The sequence below is a fragment of the Pygocentrus nattereri genome, chromosome 6 (genome assembly GCF_015220715.1).
Source record: "Pygocentrus nattereri isolate fPygNat1 chromosome 6, fPygNat1.pri, whole genome shotgun sequence".
Lineage (NCBI taxonomy): Eukaryota > Metazoa > Chordata > Actinopteri > Characiformes > Serrasalmidae > Pygocentrus > Pygocentrus nattereri.
This window is the reverse complement of record NC_051216.1, coordinates 47,181,831-47,200,636: the sequence shown is the minus strand read 5'-3', so window position 1 is coordinate 47,200,636 and position 18,806 is coordinate 47,181,831. Positions and strand designations below refer to the sequence as shown.

The 18,806-nt window shown below is 43.6% G+C and overlaps 1 protein-coding gene and 1 long non-coding RNA gene across 2 annotated transcripts in view; both read left to right on the top strand.

Annotated features, from left to right (window-relative positions):
- Positions 1-4,624, top strand: part of nlgn4xb (neuroligin 4 X-linked b) — a 41,401-nt gene extending 36,777 nt beyond the window's left edge. Inside the window, exon 6 of the mRNA XM_037539459.1 lies at positions 1,023-4,624. Coding sequence (XP_037395356.1) covers positions 1,023-1,881 — 859 coding nt within the window. The 3' untranslated portion in view covers positions 1,882-4,624. The remainder of the gene's footprint in view (positions 1-1,022) is intronic.
- Positions 4,625-14,492: 9,868 nt separating this feature from the next.
- Positions 14,493-16,532, top strand: LOC108439532. The gene is made up of 2 exons (XR_001858766.2): positions 14,493-14,941; positions 16,357-16,532. It is a non-coding gene; the product is annotated as an uncharacterized LOC108439532 (long non-coding RNA).
- Positions 16,533-18,806: the final 2,274 nt, after the last annotated feature.

Below are 18,806 nucleotides of genomic sequence, written 5' to 3'. Positions count from 1 at the left end.
TGCCAGTTTGCTCTTTTTTCCTAGGCACGAGTTGACGGCAGGTGAAACTGTGTGGATATTTTATGTGGTTAAAAAGGTTTTCGATCACCTTCTCATGTTCCCATAGCAAGGTCATCTGTGAAAAGAACTTTCTTCATAACTGTTTTGCTCACAGAATTCAGTATATCATTTTAATCTCCCTTACTGTAGCTGTAATGTAGCACTCTTCTGAAGACTGTACAGCCTCCACACGGAGGGGTTAGTTTAACACGCTGTCACAACCGAGACGCCCAATATAAAAAAGTCAGAGAAGAGAACGTAAACCCTGATATACGTTCAAAACAGTCTATTTTTGGGGGGTATTATGCAAACATTAATCAGAAATGTACTTCAGATGTCATGTAAACAAAATATACTTCAATTTATTGTGCTGATCTTTCCTTCATAGTCTAAAATACACTTGCCAGTGTTTGCCTCTTTCACTAAACATTCATTTCGATACATTATTATGTATTTATGTTGAAAACCTCATTAGGTATGGTAAACACGCTTAAAAGAGGGTTCTCTGGTAAAGAAAATGGTTCTGTATAGAACCATGGACACTCAAAGAACCCTTTGCATGATCAAAGGGTTCTTTGCATTGTGAAAAGGTTCTTCAGATTGATGAAGAATGTGCTGTAGATGGTTCCCCATAGCACCAAAAAGGCTTCTGCTATTGTTACAAGCTTGACATTGTAACGATAGAAGAAACTTTGGTTTCATGTTGAACCATTTTCTCTACTAAGGAACCCTTGAGGAACCATAATTAAGAGCATAGAACAGTATTTTACTTAATTGTGTCGCTTTTGGCTGAACTGTCCATAAACTGCAGGAGCTTGAAGTGCATTTTCATATGTAGCAGAGATGTTGCTTATATAAATAAGCTTAGATTATTTAAAAAATATTATGAAAGCCTAAAATGTGTCATCCCAAAATCATTGTACACGCCTGATCTTTATCATTTCAGGCTTACCAATCAAAATATCTTTTCTTCTACCCTTCAGCGACCCAAACCAGCCAGTTCCTCAGGATACAAAATTCATTCACACTAAACCCAATCGCTTTGAAGAGGTGGCCTGGTCCAAGTACAACCCTAAAGACCAGCTATACCTGCACATAGGTCTGAAGCCACGTGTCCGAGACCACTACAGGGCCACCAAGGTGGCTTTCTGGTTGGAGCTGGTGCCGCACTTGCACAACATCAACGAACTGTTCCACTATGTGTCGTCGACCACCAAGATTCCACCTCAGGACACGACTCCCTTCTCGTACACCAAACGCTTGTCCAACAAGCTCTGGCCATCAACCACTCGGCACCCTGGCGTTCCTGCAGGGAACACCAAGCAGGCCCCGGACCAGCAAAAGACTCCAGACCACGATGACGGCACCGTGATCATCGAAGCTAGGGACTACTCCACGGAACTTAGCGTCACCATCGCTGTCGGAGCCTCCCTGCTCTTCTTGAACATCCTGGCCTTCGCAGCTCTCTATTACAAGAAGGACAAGCACCGCCTGGAGTCCAGCCGGCGGCTGAGTCCTCCAAGGAACCTCGCCAACGACGTCGCCCGAGTCCCAAGCGAGGAGCTGATGTCCCTCCAGATGAAGCAACTGGATCATGACCACGATCACGACTGCGAGTCGCTGCAAGGGCACGACATGCTCCGGCTGACCTGTCCCCCGGATTACGCCCTCACGCTGCGTCGCTCCCCGGACGACATCCCCCTCATGACCCCGAACACCATCACTATGATCCCCAACTCCCTTTCAGGGATACAGGCCTCGTACCACCCCTTTAGCACATACGCCAACAGCACTCCCAGCAATACTGGCCTCCCTCACGGACACTCCACCACCAGAGTATAACTCGGTGGCAACGACTGTACAACAATTATTTAAGTCAAAGAGGGCGCGACCGGGCGCTATTTTGTTACTGACTCTTGCTATGAATTCAAGATCGATTAACCTGTATAATGTGAACAGTGAATGTAATGATTTTCACATTTATGGCGCAGCAAGTGAAGCTCAAAACTGAGCAACCAACTCTATTTCAGTCTTTGGGATACTACACAGTATACGAAGACCCACGGTTTGCATCCTGATCTCTTTGATTAGATGGCGAAGGAAGCAGGTGATGCAGCGTCTAATGCGGCCTCGACGTTAAACCAAATTTCACTACGAACATCTTCGCTGCAATAAATAGTATCTTGGCAAGTGAAACTGTCTCAGTTGATCTAATTTTACTTATTTTGAAATGGTTGTGCGCTTATTATAAGATTATTTACTCATAGCTTATTTCTAGACATTTTTACTTCAATATTTAATTTTATTGAGTAAAGCTATCTCACTATACTGGCAGATGATTTCGCCTTTTTCAAGCACATTCCTTAAAATAAGCAAAATGATCTGCCAGTATAGTCAGAGAACTTATCATAAAATTGAAGTTACTTGGAATTACTTAGAACTTTACTTAGAACTTTACTTAGAAGTTACTTAGAACAAGCAAACATGTTTGGAATTGAGTTAAATAACCTTAAAATAAGCTGACAACAACCTTAACAGGAGAAATACTGAACTTATCAACTAGACTTGAGATCATTTTACTTGACAAGACGCTCTTTTTTTTGCAGTGTAGTGACGCACCGATACTTACTGGACAGATCGGGTATCAACCAGACGTGACCGATTCGCTATCAGTACTGTTTCTTAGTCACGGTTGCTCTTAAATGAGTCTCGTTCCAAAACGCGATAAGATTCTCACTTTGTAGTTTTATTAATGGAACCGAACGCTGTAAATATATTTAATCATTTTGAACGACTACCATTAAGCTTGTCGCAATCATGGACTTTCAGCTGATGATTAATTGTCATATAAATAATTGGAGTGCACAATTTGATTGTCTTTTTGTGTTCGTGGTATGCAGCCATTAAAATTGCAAGCCCGAAGTGGCCGAACTGGCTGATTTGAGCTATTTTGGTTCCTAGCTGTTGATACTTAGATGACACACAAAGCTGAAATATACAAACATTGCTCTAAAGTGTCATCGCAGGAGTCAGAAGTCAGAATTTTTGTTTGATTTTGCTCAAAGGCTCCACATCAACCCATTCATTTTGGACTCAGTCGGGAGCGCCCCCTAGTGTTTGAGAAACCCGGAAGACATTACAGAGAGCGGGAATTCTCCTCTTTACAAGTTCTCTGACTACGCTTCTCAACAATGCAAACGTGTCAAAATAAAAGCCCCTCTGAAGAACGCATGTGATAGTAAAAGCCCCTCTGTACAGGTCTTTTATCTCACTTGATTTGTTTATAGGGGCTTTTATTTTGACGATGCATTTCAAAGCATATTTCAAGTAGAAGAAGAAAAAAAATAGCACTGATATTGGATCGGTTCTCAGCATCAGCCGATATCATCGGTTGAGGTGTTTGAATCGGTGCGTCCCTAGTAACGTCTTCGGCTCTTGGATCATCTTCTCCTTAGGAAGATCTTAATGATCAACTTTAGAAGCAATAGTAGCGTTAGCCATGACCACCATGACCACCATGACCACCATGACCACCATGACCACCATGGCTGCCTCGATTTCAGAGATCTCATCTGTTTGGGGGGGTTTTTTGGGAACACTCGGGCGCCGCTCTCCGGACCCCTTTGTAGTAGTGACAGTGAATGATTGCTTTTTCTTTGTTGCTTCGTTTATCTCAGTGCTGTTCCCTCCAGTTTCGTATTGGCATACGTTGCGATTTGCACATCAAACAGATCAGGCAGAAGAGGTCTGAGTAACAGCCCCGTGTTTGAGTCTCGAGCTCGCACGGCTTAAATCCCGGCAAAGAGATCAGAGTGCAGTGTAAATATCTGTGCCATGCGTTGAGCGCTCGTACTGTAAATCCGAAGAGCTTAACTCCTAAGGGTGATTGCCTTTCAACTCACGGTGATCCCATTTCTCACTCCAAATAGTGTTATTTTAGAGCCTAAAGTATAATGTATATAGCATAGGATAAGGTGCCGAAAGCTCCAGCTCTTCGTCTTGTTCCGCTTCTAAAGACTCTGTCATTCCATTCGCTTCACGTGCCAAGTTTGGGCTGACCGCTGACCGGCTGTCCGCCTCCTTTGTTTCTCAGCACGGTGATGATTTCCAAAATCACACTTAAGAGTTTGGGGACACCAAACAAGCTCTCAGTACAGACTTATAAGGTTTTGGCCCCCCTGGTCAAGTTACACTTATTTTCTAAGTGAAAGTATAAGTTAATGCAGTCTCCACTGGGGGCACCCTTCAGCTGCACTATTTACTATATTCACTGTTTACTCTATAAATGGGTCATTCTATAGAAATTTCTGTTTCTGTGTCCCTAGTGTTTACTGATATATCACACTTAAGGAAACATGCAAGATTCAGCAATATTGGTTTTTAAATCAATCATCTAGAACTCCAAGGACCTCAGAAGAGCTCGTCCCCACAGCCGTGTGTGACGGCTGAGGCCACATTTTGAAGAAATAAAACACGTTTTTCTGCTAGTTTAACTGCAATAATCTCTACATGACTGTGGAAAATATGATTTAAATGACACAAAGAAAACAAACGGCAACTAATTATTATAAAATCTATAATAAAAGTCCCCAGGAGTCGTGTCACTGGTGTTACTGCATAACTAAAAAACTCTTATTTTGAAATAAAAGTCACGCCGATGACGTCACTCGACCTCCTTTGACCTGTTGTCTGAGGATCTATGAAGAAAAGCTCATGGTGAGTCCACTGCGTCTCTCAGTTCTCAGAGATCTTCTCATTCAGCTCATGATCTCATATGAAGCTTCTAGCTGACGTCACTGGTGTGACCGACTTTATTCTGAGGTCACTGTGAAAAAATAGAAACACAAATGGATTAAATTCCATATTTTAGTGGACGTTCCCTGATGGACAGCGTGTGGTTTGATGTTCTGTAAAATGCATTGATCATTAAAAACGTCTCTGGTGTGACCTTCATCATGAGTAACACCAGTGACTCCTATGGAGAGGTAGGAAAGTGGACGTTTCTGTAGAATGACCCATTTCCTAGATTTAACATATTGTAAGAATATAGGCTTCGGTATTCCGTAGCGCGGAATTCCTTGATAGACGTTAAATTGTTTCCAACTTTTCTTTTATCACTGTCCTCTTAATACAGTTCCCAGCATGCTTTACACAGATGTAAATACAGTCCCTGTGGTGTCATCCAGTCATGCTAGCCTTGCCACTGAGCTACTTTAACACTTTTTGAAAGTCAGAAATGTTGATTTTCTCAGTTTTGATATTTCTCTCTATTGTTTTAATGCAGGATGGTATATAATTTATAAAGGGTAGTCAAAATAAGCTTTAGCTTCCGACTGCAGCTTTTCGGTCATCACTTGTTTTTGTGTTGAGTATTATGTCCATTAATTTTATACTTATAATTTTTACTTTTATTTTTGTTACCTATTATTTTTTTATTTTTGTGGGTGTAAACACCTTGATAAACCAAAATACTTATTAATTACAATTGTTAATTATAATTAATTGTTTTAAAGCCACTTAAAAATTCCATCCTAAAACGGTTAAATATATTTTCAAACGTTCCTCCCACCTTTAATATACATCATCTCAAGGGAGTTTCATAATCATCTCAAGGGAGTTTCGGTCTTTAAAGAGGAAAATCCCTTACAAAAAAGTGTTCACATGTTAAAACAGGTGGTTTTGCACACAAGTTAAAAACCTGAAATTGTTTTCACGTGCGAAAAAAACGGGATCACGTGTGAACGCATGGGATTTGCACACTTATCTCACTTTTCTGTAAGGGATCTCACTCTGGAGACTCCTGTGGCATGGCTCTAGGACGCGAGTAGGTATGTTTACAACAGATGGTTCAATTTCTCATTTTGAGTAAATTTAAGCAAAATTTTAATTAAAAATTCAATTTTTTAATTAATTAAAAACATTTTTTAAAATAAATTTAGGAAATACATAAAGATTGTGGACAAAAATGTGCAGAAATGTTTAATATTTAAATTTTAGGATATTTTTAACTGGTTTATTTTATAGACGTTAGCAGAACGTGACCAGGGGAGCCCGACCTTTTGTACAAGTCTATTAGTTTTCAAAGATGGAGAAATTTCTTCTGAGGATGCCAAACTTTGTCAAACTTCGCAGGACGTCTCAACAGATGATGTACGAGCTCTGAGTGCTGGTAGAGATGCGACGGCCACATCGCGTCCTAGTCCGGCTGGTTTTTTTGCAGTGGAGGTTCTAAAGCCTGGCTGCAGTTGCAAAAATTTGGTCTTAGAAAATTCCAACAATCGACAATTTCATTTTCACAGAAATGCGATGGCTGCTATTTTTGGACAAAGGATTTTTCGAAAACAACAGTCCGGTTTGCAGCGCTGATGTCGTTTAAAGCAGCCGTTTAACCTCCGTATCCACAGTAATTAACATCCTTGATGAAATTCAGACCGAGCTCAGATTCCCAGAAGCGTCGCAGTGTTTAACTCGTCTCATGCAGTAGGCCTGGCGGACAGCTAAAAATAACTAGCACAGTTTTTACTTTGTTGAAAAATCAGGATTATCGATGATTTCACCAGCTGCAGGTTCTGCTCCAGCTTAGCCCTACGTTCTTATAGCTTATATCGCTGCGGGAGAAAACCTCGTATCTCCAACATGCTCAATTTACAGAAGAAACAGAAAACATTCTTCGTTTAGAATGGAAGTTAATGGAACTGGATTTTTTTCCCGAGCACTTTTGGAGCATTTCTGGTGGTCCACTCGTCATGAAATTTTGGCACATTGTAAAGCTCAGCTGGTATTTTCAAATTCTGTAAAAATGTACAAAACGACAAAAATGGAGATACGAGGTTTTCTTCCGACAATACTGATATGCTTTATTAACGCGAACTCTTTAATGAAAATCACATATTGAAAAACGTAATACTGAGTAACTCAACATCTGAAAACCAGGTCACAGTTTAATTGGAAAGTTATGACTGCAAACGTATATTTATGAGCTCCTGCTGGTGTGGGTGTGCATTCACTTACATGCTAATAGCTCCACCTGCTGGAGAGACTCCAGACTGCTAAAGATGAGTGAGTGAGTGAGTGAGTGAGTGAGTGAGTTCTGATGCCACACCCACATTTACTTTACATGTAATAAAAACAAAGTGTTTTCTGTTCTTGATGTGAGGGCTCACGTTATATATTTCCTTCATTTTACCGCTCATCTGGTCGAGGAGTGGAATTTCTGAAAAAATGAAATTGAGGTTGATGAAAATGCTCGAGAGGAGTAACAAATAAGACGATGAATGAGGCAGTGAACTAAAATGGACTGAGTGAAATGATAAATACTGCAGTGCTTGGCAAAAACTTCTCAAAAGTTGAAATAGTTTGAAAAAACGCTTGATAAAATATCGTTTTAGCTTTGAGTTTACATGCATTTCCTTCATCAAAGAATGTTTATTTACACCTTCGTGAAAAAACCCATGTTGCTGATGAATGAAAAAAGCGTGGCTCACATTTGATCATATTAACACTGTTTTCATCATGTAAGTCAGTTTTATCAAATAAAAAAGATCATTTTTTTTAAAATTACATTTTAATCTTAAAATTTCAATTTATGTGCATTTTTTGCCACTATTTTTGATTCATGCACATTTTGATCAACCTCATTTTCATTGCACTCTAGCAGAGACAGGGGGGTTTTTACTATAGCTTACCAGCTTATTAATGCATCATGTTTTACAGTAGAAGTGAATTAAACATTGTGTATAAATGATTTAACATGACTTAGGAAGCTGTTTGAAGGTAAATTAGTCCTCTTCTCTGTCGGCTCACTTTCCCAACATGGCCAATATCAACGTTGATGCATCGTCATCAGGTTCAGGTTGTTAATTACTGCTGATATCCAGCTGCATCGCAGCGTTCAGGCCTACTGTACGACTGCTCTGGAGAAATCCATCAGAGACGTTTTTATTTTCATCGTCGCTGGCGTCGCCGTCTTTCTGCCAAGTCGTTCCTTGTATATACTTGTTCTTCTCCTCCTTTAGGCTTAGAACTGCTCTCCATGAAACCGACGGTGGACGGTTTTTCATTTCTTTGTTAAAAAGAAGCGAAATGTTCCTTTTTGGTTTGTTTTTCGCAGCAGAGCGTCGGAAAGCTCTGCTGTGGATTCGCTGTATCAGCAGGGCCGACGGGAACTCTACGCCGACGCCGTCTGTGGGGGGTCGGCGACTGTCTGCGTCACGTTTAGAGAAGATGTAACAGCTGATGTACTGACGCTTCCTGTCGACCACGAGGGCAGCAGGGTAAACTGGTGTTTTCTTTTTCAAAGGTTTGCTTTCGGCTCAATGTGTATGAGACTTTTCTGCTGTCGTTTCTAAAATAAAAGATCATAGATTTTAGTCCCGGCCTTTATTTATTCATTACTGTCTCACATCCACAGTGACACGTCTTGCACTCCTGAGCACTCCCGAGCACTCCCGAGCACTCCCGACAGCCATCGCTACATTTGGACCTGTGATTCAGCCGGTCGGCTTTATCCACGTATTCTAGCGCTGAATCCTCTTAGCAGGAATTAAGAAGCCGCGGGAAGCTTTCCACGCCTAATTGGTCATATCAAACCAAAATCCGGGCAGGCGGCGATATTAATTTCTGCTTTTTCTGAGACCACAGTGGATCGAAGGTCATACCATGGTGTATAAGAAGATGAAAGACTGAGGAGTAGTGCTGCGTAATAACAGTGTTATTAAAGCTTCAGTGTTCACTATCCATTGATGGGATTTCCACTGACCACTTTACCTTCCTTATACTGCTACTCACTGGCCACTTTATTAGAAACACCTGTCCTGTAATTACACTCACTGGCCACTTTATTAGAAACACCTGTCCTGTAATTACACTCACTGGCCACTTTATTAGAAACACCTACCTTGTGCTTCCACTCACTGGCCACTTTATTAGAAACACCTACCTTGTGCTTCCACTCACTGGCCACTTTATTAGAAACACCTACCTTGTACTTCCACTCACTGGCCACTTTATTAGAAACGCCTACCTTGTGCTTCCACTCACTGGCCACTTTATTAGAAACACCTACCTTGTGCTTCCACTCACTGGCCACTTTATTAGAAACACAGTCCTTGTGCTTCCACTCACTGGCCACTTTATTAGAAACACCCACCTTGTACCTTCCACTCACTGGCCACTTTACTAGAAACGCCTACCTTGAACTTCCAACTGGCCACTTTATTAGAAACACCTACACTACGTTGCGCTTCCACTCACTGGCCACTTTATTAGAAACACAGTCCTTGTGCTTCCACTCACTGGCCACTTTATTAGAAACACCTACCTTGCGCTTCCACTTACTGGCCACTTTATTAGAAACACCTACCTTGAACTTCTAACTGGCCACTTTATTAGAAACACCTACACTACCTTGCACTTCCACTCACTGGCCACTTTATTAGAAACACCTCCCTTGTACTCAGCAGAGAGAGGCTAACTGATGAAACAGCACACTATTGTTCTACTGAACACCACAATTTGAATATTTGTGGTTTTCTGCCACATAAGCCGTCAATTTCAGACACAACCATTCAACATAGCGTCTTTATTAGCCTACACTGCTAACAGTTATCAGCTTCCGTCATTAGCCGTTTTTATCTGATACTGAGTCTCATGTTGTTCTTACTCAGCACTATCAGCTACCAAACTGGCCCTTCATTTGTTTTCATTTTAAATGTTAACTAAATATATTTTTGTCTGTTTCTGTTTCTATTAAAATGTAATTCCATAAAAATCAACTCTCTTACAGTCTAGGGGTTTCTGACGAAGTGGCCACAGTTCGACGCTCCTGTAAACCATGTCCTGTTCCTGAACCTGTTTAAACGCCGCTTCAGTAAACACGCAGCCCGCAGTGCTGGTGTGTCTCTCGGCCTGTAAGGAGCGCTTCACGCTCGAGAGAACAAAAGCGGGCCGGCGCTCGAGGGCTGCTTTGATAGCGACAAAGCTCTTTGTACCATAATAAATGGCAGAAACATTCTTTCAATGCCCTTGAGCTTCTCCTTGGGTATGCAGACGGTTTCTCCAGCCACGAGGCCTTTCTCTGAGAAACATCTCAGACAGCCACCCTGCTTACGATGCTGTGGCTCCAGGGCTAAACGCAGGACGCTCAGCATCACTGGGCTCTGCTGTACTTCTCATATCAGCTTTTATGGCCAGCAGTGAATCTTCGTCTGGATTCTAACTGAAGCAGCTTTAATTAGTCTTTAATTCTAAAGCACTGCAGAGAAAGATGGATGTGCATGATAGAGCAGTTTCAGTTTAACGTGTTAATGAAGGACAAACACCCCAGAACAGTTCAGATGATTTTCAAGGACTGCTTGAAAATGTGGCTTCTACTAATCCGACTCTCACTGACGCCCGCTCGCCCAGCCCTCACACTCTCACTGACGCCCGCTCGCCCAGCCCTCACACTCTCACTGACGCCCGCTCGCCCAGCCCTCACACTCTCACTGACGCCCGCTCGCCCAGCCCTCACACTCTCACTGACGCCCGCTCGCCCAGCCGTCACACTCTCACTGACGCCCGCTCGCCCAGCCCTCACACTCTCACTGACGCCCGCTCGCCCAGCCCTCACACTCTCACTGACGCCCGCTCGCCCAGCCCTCACACTCTCACTGACGCCCGCTCGCCCAGCCCTCACACTCTCACTGACGCCCGCTCGCCCAGCCCTCACACTCTCACTGACGCCCGCTCGCCCAGCCGTCACACTCTCACTGACGCCCGCTCGCCCAGCCCTCACACTCTCACTGACGCCCGCTCGCCCAGCCCTCACACTCTCACTGACGCCCGCTCGCCCAGCCCTCACACTCTCACTGACGCCCGCTCGCCCAGCCCTCACACTCTCACTGACGCCCGCTCGCCCAGCCCTCACACTCTCACTGACGCCCGCTCGCCCAGCCCTCACACTCTCACTGACGCCCGCTCGCCCAGCCCTCACACTCTCACTGACGCCCGCTCGCCCAGCCGTCACACTCTCACTGACGCCCGCTCGCCCAGCCCTCACACTCTCACTGACGCCCGCTCGCCCAGCCCTCACACTCTCACTGAAGAGCCACGCCCACTCACCCAGCCCTCACACTCTCACTGAAGAGCCACGCCCGCTCGCCCAGCCCTCACACTCTCACTGACGCCCGCTCGCCCAGCCCTCACACTCTCACTGACGCCCGCTCGCCCAGCCCTCACACTCTCACTGACGCCCGCTCGCCCAGCCCTCACACTCTCACTGACGCCCGCTCGCCCAGCCCTCACACTCTCACTGAAGAGCCACGCCCACTCACCCAGCCCTCATCCTTTCACTGAAGAGCCACACCCACCCACTTCCACTTTACAGTGCAGTGAGGCAGGTAACATTCTCCTGGCATTCGCCAAACACGTCTCCGCTGCTCCACTGAGTCCAGTGGTGGTGTTTTACTCCACTCCCCCACCCCCTGTTGGCATTTTGATCTTAGGCCCGTGTGCACCTGCTCAGCCATGGAAACCAATTTCCTGAAGCTCCTAATGTTCAGTTTTTGTCCTGATGTTGATTCCTGCTTTATGGCTGAGCTGTTGTTTCTCCTAGATGCTTCCATTTCACAATAATAGCACTTACAGTTGGCTAGGGCAGATCTAGCAGGACAAAAAAATCACATACTGACTCGACGTCCTATGACAGCACCATGTTTAAAGTCACTGAGCTCATCAGTGCGACCCATTCTCCTGCCAGACTGCAAGTTATGTGCTTAGTTTTATCCAATTGTTAGTCTCAAAACATTTGTTTATATAGTGCATGTCATCATCCATGTTTAATCTAGAATGGACAAGATTATTCATGCAAATGGCCGTTAGCTCGGCACTAACATACTACTAGAGTCCTATAGAGGTGCTAGCAGAGATTAATGTAGAAGAGTTTTGACATTCGTGTTTTCGCCACTGAATCTCCCCAGTGAGAACGTCATATTTCCACCACCACACAAATGCACCATGACGATTCCTTTCCCCAGTGATATATTTAAATGTACATATTATGACTTGGAAATGCGCATCGTGAGAAGTGAAGAAGTATTTTAAGATGATCAAACCAGAAACCCGTCACCGTCAGCCGCATCAGGAAAAGTACATTTTGATTCAGGCGGCGTGAGCTGTGTAATACTGCATTACAGGCTCGGGTGGATGTGCAGACGCTCGCTGCATCGCAACAGAGCAGCCGTCTCTTTTTCAGGCATTTAAACTGACTTAAAGTGACGTCAGTTCGTGGGCTTAATACACAGCTTTCCATGATGGAAGACGCTGGCACTGTGTTCTTTCTCTCTCTCTCTCTCTCTCTCTCTCTCTCTCTCGCTTACTCACCCCTTATTCAATAAGCATTCAAGAAAGGACAAATCTGCTCCGTTTGAAACTCAATAAGATGCAGCATGGCAGGGCATTCGGGTCAAGGATAGACGTTCCGTGACTGTTTTTATCCCGGTAGATCTGCACTGCCTTGGTTTTGTACATTATTCCTCTGAAGCGCCGGCTTGTTAGCCACATACTGAAGGACACGGATGTTCGTCACGGGCCTTTATAAGCACATGTCACGAAGGTCTGAGCACATGTGTGCGCTGGAAAACATCCTCAGACTGTCACGTCTAAAAGTTGCAGAAGGCAAAATGACGGCGTTAAGCCGCTGCTCGGCCCGAAATTTAGGACCGTAATTGGGTCGTTCTACAGAAACATCCACTTCTGTGTCCCTAGTTTCAAAAACATGTTAGTGTTACAGTTTATTCAAATAAAACAATAACTGTTTTAACATTTACACCTTCTTGAGCCTCAATTCAGCAATATTGTTTTTTACATCACAAAGTTAAATCAGTGAGAGGTGTTCTAACTGCTGTTATTTCACCACAACATCACAAACACTATCACTCCACTGAGACGCTGTTGCTAAGCAACCACTCTGACAGCTGTAGGAGACGCTCGAGCCATCTGAACGTTTTTACTTCTCACTTTGCCACAAACAGAAAACGGACGCTGTTAGGACCACATCTGACCGACAGCCGATTTGGCCCGACTCTGAAGACGAGACGACACTAAATTCCCAAACTGTCGTCGCCACTGAGCAGCTTTTCAGTCGGCAGCTGTGACAGAAGAACAGCTGAACAACCTGGAATCAGCCAGAAATGAACCCAACACCATTCGCCAAACTAAACGGGCTGTAAGAAGCTTCACAGACCGGCTGGAACAAAACAACATTAATACTGATCTGGACAAACTGACCAAACTGAGCTGAACCTGATATTGGGTCAGTTTTACGGCTCAGTCTGATTTGGTCCGACTCTGAAGATCAGACACGTCTGGCGAATGGTGTTGGGTTCATTTCCGGCTGATTCCAGGTTGTTCAGCTGTTCTTCTGTCACAGCTGCCGACTGAAAAGCTGCTCAGTGGTGACGACAGTTTGGGAATTTAGTGTAAGGAGCTGGAGAACGAACTGCCGGCTGAGCAGCGAGTGGGCGGAGCTCGTTACTCTGACGTAGCAACGAGCTGCTCGTTAAGGAGCTGTAATTAGGAGGAAGGAGCTGAACATTAAAACATATTAAAGCCGCGTTCACGGCCAGTTTATTCATTTCTTACTGTATTTATTTAACTGCTGTATTAAAGCAGTAGAGCACTCGAGGAGGGAGTTATCACCAATAACATCACGGCTGGGATGATCTACGGCCTCCAGATCACAGCTGTGATGTTATTTCATGATAACACACTCCCTCTGTCTTCTAGTGCTTAAACATTGTCAGTAGGGAACCCTCAGGGGAAGATTTGTGTGAAGTAAAAATTACACATTCATTTTTTTCACTCATTTTTATTCAGTATAATCAAGCTTATATTAAAACTCTTATTAAAGCACCGTTTCGTTGTTTAGTTTAGCTGTTTGGCGGGGTGTGTGGAGTCAGTACAGCTTAGAACATTTTTTCATCATTTCAGTGGATTATGGTTCAGTTATGTTCCCTGACTAAAGGCACTGAGACGGAGCCTTGAGGGTTCCACCCCAGAGACAAGAGGGGAACTGACCCAGAGACAGTCTAGCACCTTTAATTCTGAGAGTGTATCACCAAAAAGAGTCCTTTTACTGTTACGATGTCAAGCTTAGAACAACAGCAGAACCTTTTTGGGTGCTATATAGAGCACTGTACAAAACATTTCTGTATAGAACCAATTACAGTACGTTCTCCATCAATCTGAAGAACCATCTCACCATGCAACCACCACTTCAATCAAGCCTCTGATCTCAGCCTTCTGGAAGTCCCACATACGTCACTGACTATGAACAGCAGCTTCATCAGTGAACTGTTAGTGTGTTTTCCCAGTTGTGTCCCCAGGAACATGGTTGGCCACACGGGGGCGCACTGATCTATAAGAGGTCGCCAAGCCACTACCTTGGGAGATCTTCAGGACTCTTTCCCCTTTAAGACGACCTGGAAGGACACCTGTCCAGACTAGCCCGGCGTTCTTGACAACACTCTTCGCTTGTGAAGTTAATGAGAGCTGTGCTCCAGTCTGTGAGACTGTCTGGACATTTGGGAAGCAGGGGACGAGTCTCAGTTTGTTTTGGGAAGCGTTTCTCCAGGTTTTAAAGCAGGGAGTGAGGGTAGCTTTGTGTTTTGCTTTGCTTTCAGGTGTAGACAGTCGACAGGTGTAGACAGTCAGGTTTGTCATCATCAGTTGTTTTCTCGTCCATGAAGCCATCACCCCACCTTGTGTTTGGGCTTTTGATGTAAATAAACCTGCCAGCCTCTGACTTCCATGGTGTCCAGTGTCTGGTCTGGCAGCAGGTCTGGGGAGAGAGACCGACTCGTAAGACTGGAAATGGAAAACTGCATCTGTTTCTACTGAATACTGGCAGTGAAACTGCTACAAGGTAAACGTGTTAATATGTCTGTCAAGCTTCAAGTAAAGCATGTAATCTCTTTAAAGAGCTTCATACAGCTGTGTTTAATCTAGAACTGCCAAAAAATGACCATGGCAATCGCTGTTCACCTGGCTAAGCCCTAATAAACCACGAGACTCCCATAGGGATGCCAGCAGGAACTGGCGTAGTCATAGAGTTGGGTGCTTTGATTGAGTTTTGATATGAAGGCCTAGTCATGGCCTGTCTACGTTCTTATGTTGCCTTATTGTTTAACCCTCTATTGCATGAATTAGACATGATAAAAACATCTTTTAATGTGTTTTTGTTATTTTAAAATGGCTTAAATAATGAAAATATTTGAAAATTATTTATATATATATATATATATATATATATATATATAGAGCAAATATTGTAAATTAATTTTCAATTGGTATTTAGAATGTATGGTAATAGTAACATCATAATAAAAATTCCTGCTCATGTGAAATCATACAATGATTTCCACGTTTAAATAGGTAAATTGAGATAAAGTAATTGTTGCCATATGGCAACACTGTGAAATAGAGGGTTTTAAAATATTAAATTAAATATTACTTTTATTAATTTAACCAAAATGACTTTATTAATCTCAGAAGGCAGCATGACTAAGGCTCCTAACGCCCTTTGTGTTGAGGCATATTAAGAGATTTTAAACAGTGCCTGTGCAGAAGCTGCAGTGGGTTTTGAGACGGAGCCGTTGCCTAACCTGGAGTATTTTTAATTTATGAGCGTCTGTCCCCCTGAGAATTTCCCCAGCTTTATAGATGCACACCAAGCCCTGAAATACTCAGAAATAACAGAACTGGATCAATACTTTTGCACCTGAATCTCTGGCACAACAGGAAAATTGTCTGCTTTCATCCCACCGCCATTACCATTCCTAACCCGCCAGACTAGAAATTAGCCGGCGCGCGAAAGGTCAAACCAGTCACCTCTAATGACGGCCCGCCAATCAAACACACTTTACTATTCTGCCTGCAGCCGAGAGCCGTCGGCGAGATCCATCACACTGTGCACTGTTTGCTTATCAAAGATCGAGTCGGCCTCATTCATCATCTTAAAAGGTTCAGAGGTGTTAGAAGTCCGTCCGCCGTCTCTACAGGTAGTTTTACTTGGAGTAACAGATACTTACTGAGAAGAAGAGCCGAGATATCAGCTTCTCAACTTCTCAGAACTTCTCAACAGTTTGTGCTTCACTCAGGCTTCGTTTTCAGGAACCGCCAGTCCCAAAGCCCATAGGAGCCATTGAGTTACGGCCTTTTTAATGGGTTGGTTATGGAAACTAAAGGTGTTCTACAGGAGACTACTGGAAACCATTGAGCCCAGTTGAAAAGCAGAACCTTTAGGGTTCAATCCTAACGGTTTCCTTTGGTTCTTTTCAGCAGGGAAGTGGACACTGAAGGGGTAGTTTGGCTAAGAATCACGTCGTCAACCAAGATGTTTGCTTCTTGGCACTGGAGCTATGAGACTGATGCATCCAACCAGCAATGGAAGCTCATGTACACAGTTAAAGAGGTTTATTCAAAATGTATGCATAATTAAATGGTTAAGATGTAAACAAAGTCATTTAAAGTGGTTTTGATGTAAAATAACATGGAGACCGAGTCAGAATTGTACACACTGGTGGTGATGGGAACCAGACGTCCACCTCTAAAAGCTCCCTCACAGAGAGTTATTAAATTAAATGGATGTATTAAATTAATGAATGTACTGATGGAAGGTTCTGGATAGTAAATAAAATATCTGTAAAGACGTCTGACCTGTCACTCTGAATGACTCTGTGTACATCTCAGCCATGCGGACCACTTTAAGTGATGTACAGAACTACATCACATTGCTAAAAATGCAGCAGCAGCCGCCTCAAATTCAGTCCATGTTTATCAGTAACTGTATGAAGTGTGTTAGAGATGCTGAGCACCTCCACCACATTCCAGTTTGAGTGAAGCCTCAGAGGAATTAGGCATGCAGTCAGATAGCACCATGCTAATGCTAATGAGTATAAGCAGAGCAGGTTTATGAGGAGTCTGGCCACTTCTTATTTCCCCTCTTATATCAAAAATAGGACAGCTGAGCAGCAGAGGGCGCCCGCGAGTGAGTCCTCAATGAGTGGGAGTGAATGAAGCTTAACAGCTAAAAACGAGCAGTTAAAATAGTTTCTAATCACTGAACCAGAACTTTCCTTTAGTTTTAGACAGTAGGAGGACGAGTTTCACTAAAAAACAGAGAAATCTCTCCTGTTTGTTTCCTTTATTCTACAGTAAACGGGTTTCGGGCAGCAGGAGGCGGGGCTTTACTGCTAGAGTGGGATGATTGATGGGCGAGCGGAGCAGCTCATTGGCTGTTGGCACTCATTGACGTCATGAACGTACATGAGGCGCCGCTTTAAACTCCTATAACTCGAGTTTAAAAGCTCTTAAATATAAAAGCGGTGTTAAAATGTTTTACACTGTTCGGGAAATGATTGAATTAAATTCCTTTACATTAAAAATGTTTCAGCGTTTATAAACTGATTTTGCTCAAAAGCTCCATATCAACCCATTCATTCTGGACTCACTCGGGAGCGCCCCCTAGTGTTTGAGAAACCTGGAAGACATTGCAGAGAGCGGGAATTCTCCTCTCTACAAGTTCTGTGGTATAAGCCTCCACCACTTATCTACATTAGAAGCAAACTTCACACACCAAGCAGACACCACGTCTTGGCTGCTGAACTACATCTGGCGTGAGAAGAGAAACCGTGTTTGTTTTTGTGCCAAACTCCTGCTTTAAGGTTTAATTTATCAAAGTTATGGGAATCAGTTTGATTAGTTTTAATTACAGTGCAAACAGATGAATAAATCTGACACTGAGAGACAAATTAGATGCAGTCTTGCCAGGAATTCTGCCTGAACGATGATTCAAGAAAGACACGCTGACGATTATCATACTCAAATGCTGTCAGACCTGGGTAGCCGCTGACCTCCAGCTTAATAGGTCAGGAGTTTGCAGCATTTACAATTCATGGGGGACGTGAGCGAAGGAGTTTAACGCCTGCCAGAGTCGTTCAGCCTGAGAAATTGCTCTTTGTCTTTTGCTGGAATATGCTTGACCTTTCTGCGTGGCGGAGCAGGACATTTCCAGAAGCCGGCCTGTCCGTCTCCCTCTCAAAAACTCATGGGCTGCTTATCTGAGTGTTCTGCTACCTAAAACTGGCCGAACTCCAGGACTGAATCAAGTTCTGGCCTTTGAGGATCAGTGAGTGTGTTTATATGCTCTTAATAATCTGATAACTGCAGGAAAATCAGATTTTGTCTTTAATCCAATCAACACGTTTACATGCACTTGAGTAATCAGATAACGGGGAAACTCCAGGTCTACATGAGTCAGACAGTAATCAGATAACGGGGAAACTCCAGGTCTACATGAGTCAGACAGTAATCAGATAATGGGGAAACTCCAGGTCTACAGGAGTCAGACAGTAATCAGATAACGGGGAAACTCCAGGTCTACATGAGTCAGACAGTAATCAGATAATGGGGAAACTCCAGGTCTACATGAGTCAGACAGTAATCAGATAATGGGGAAACTCCAGGTCTACATGAGTCAGACAGTAATCAAATAATGGGGAAACTCCAGGTCTACAGGAGTCAGACAGTAATCAGATAACGGGGAAACTCCAGGTCTACATGAGTCAGACAGTAATCAGATAATGCGGAAACTCCAGGTCTACATGAGTCAGACAGTAATCAGATAATGGGGAAACTCCAGGTCTACAGGAGTCAGACAGTAATCAGATAACGGGGAAACTCCAGGTCTACATGAGTCAGACAGTAATCAGATAATGCGGAAACTCCAG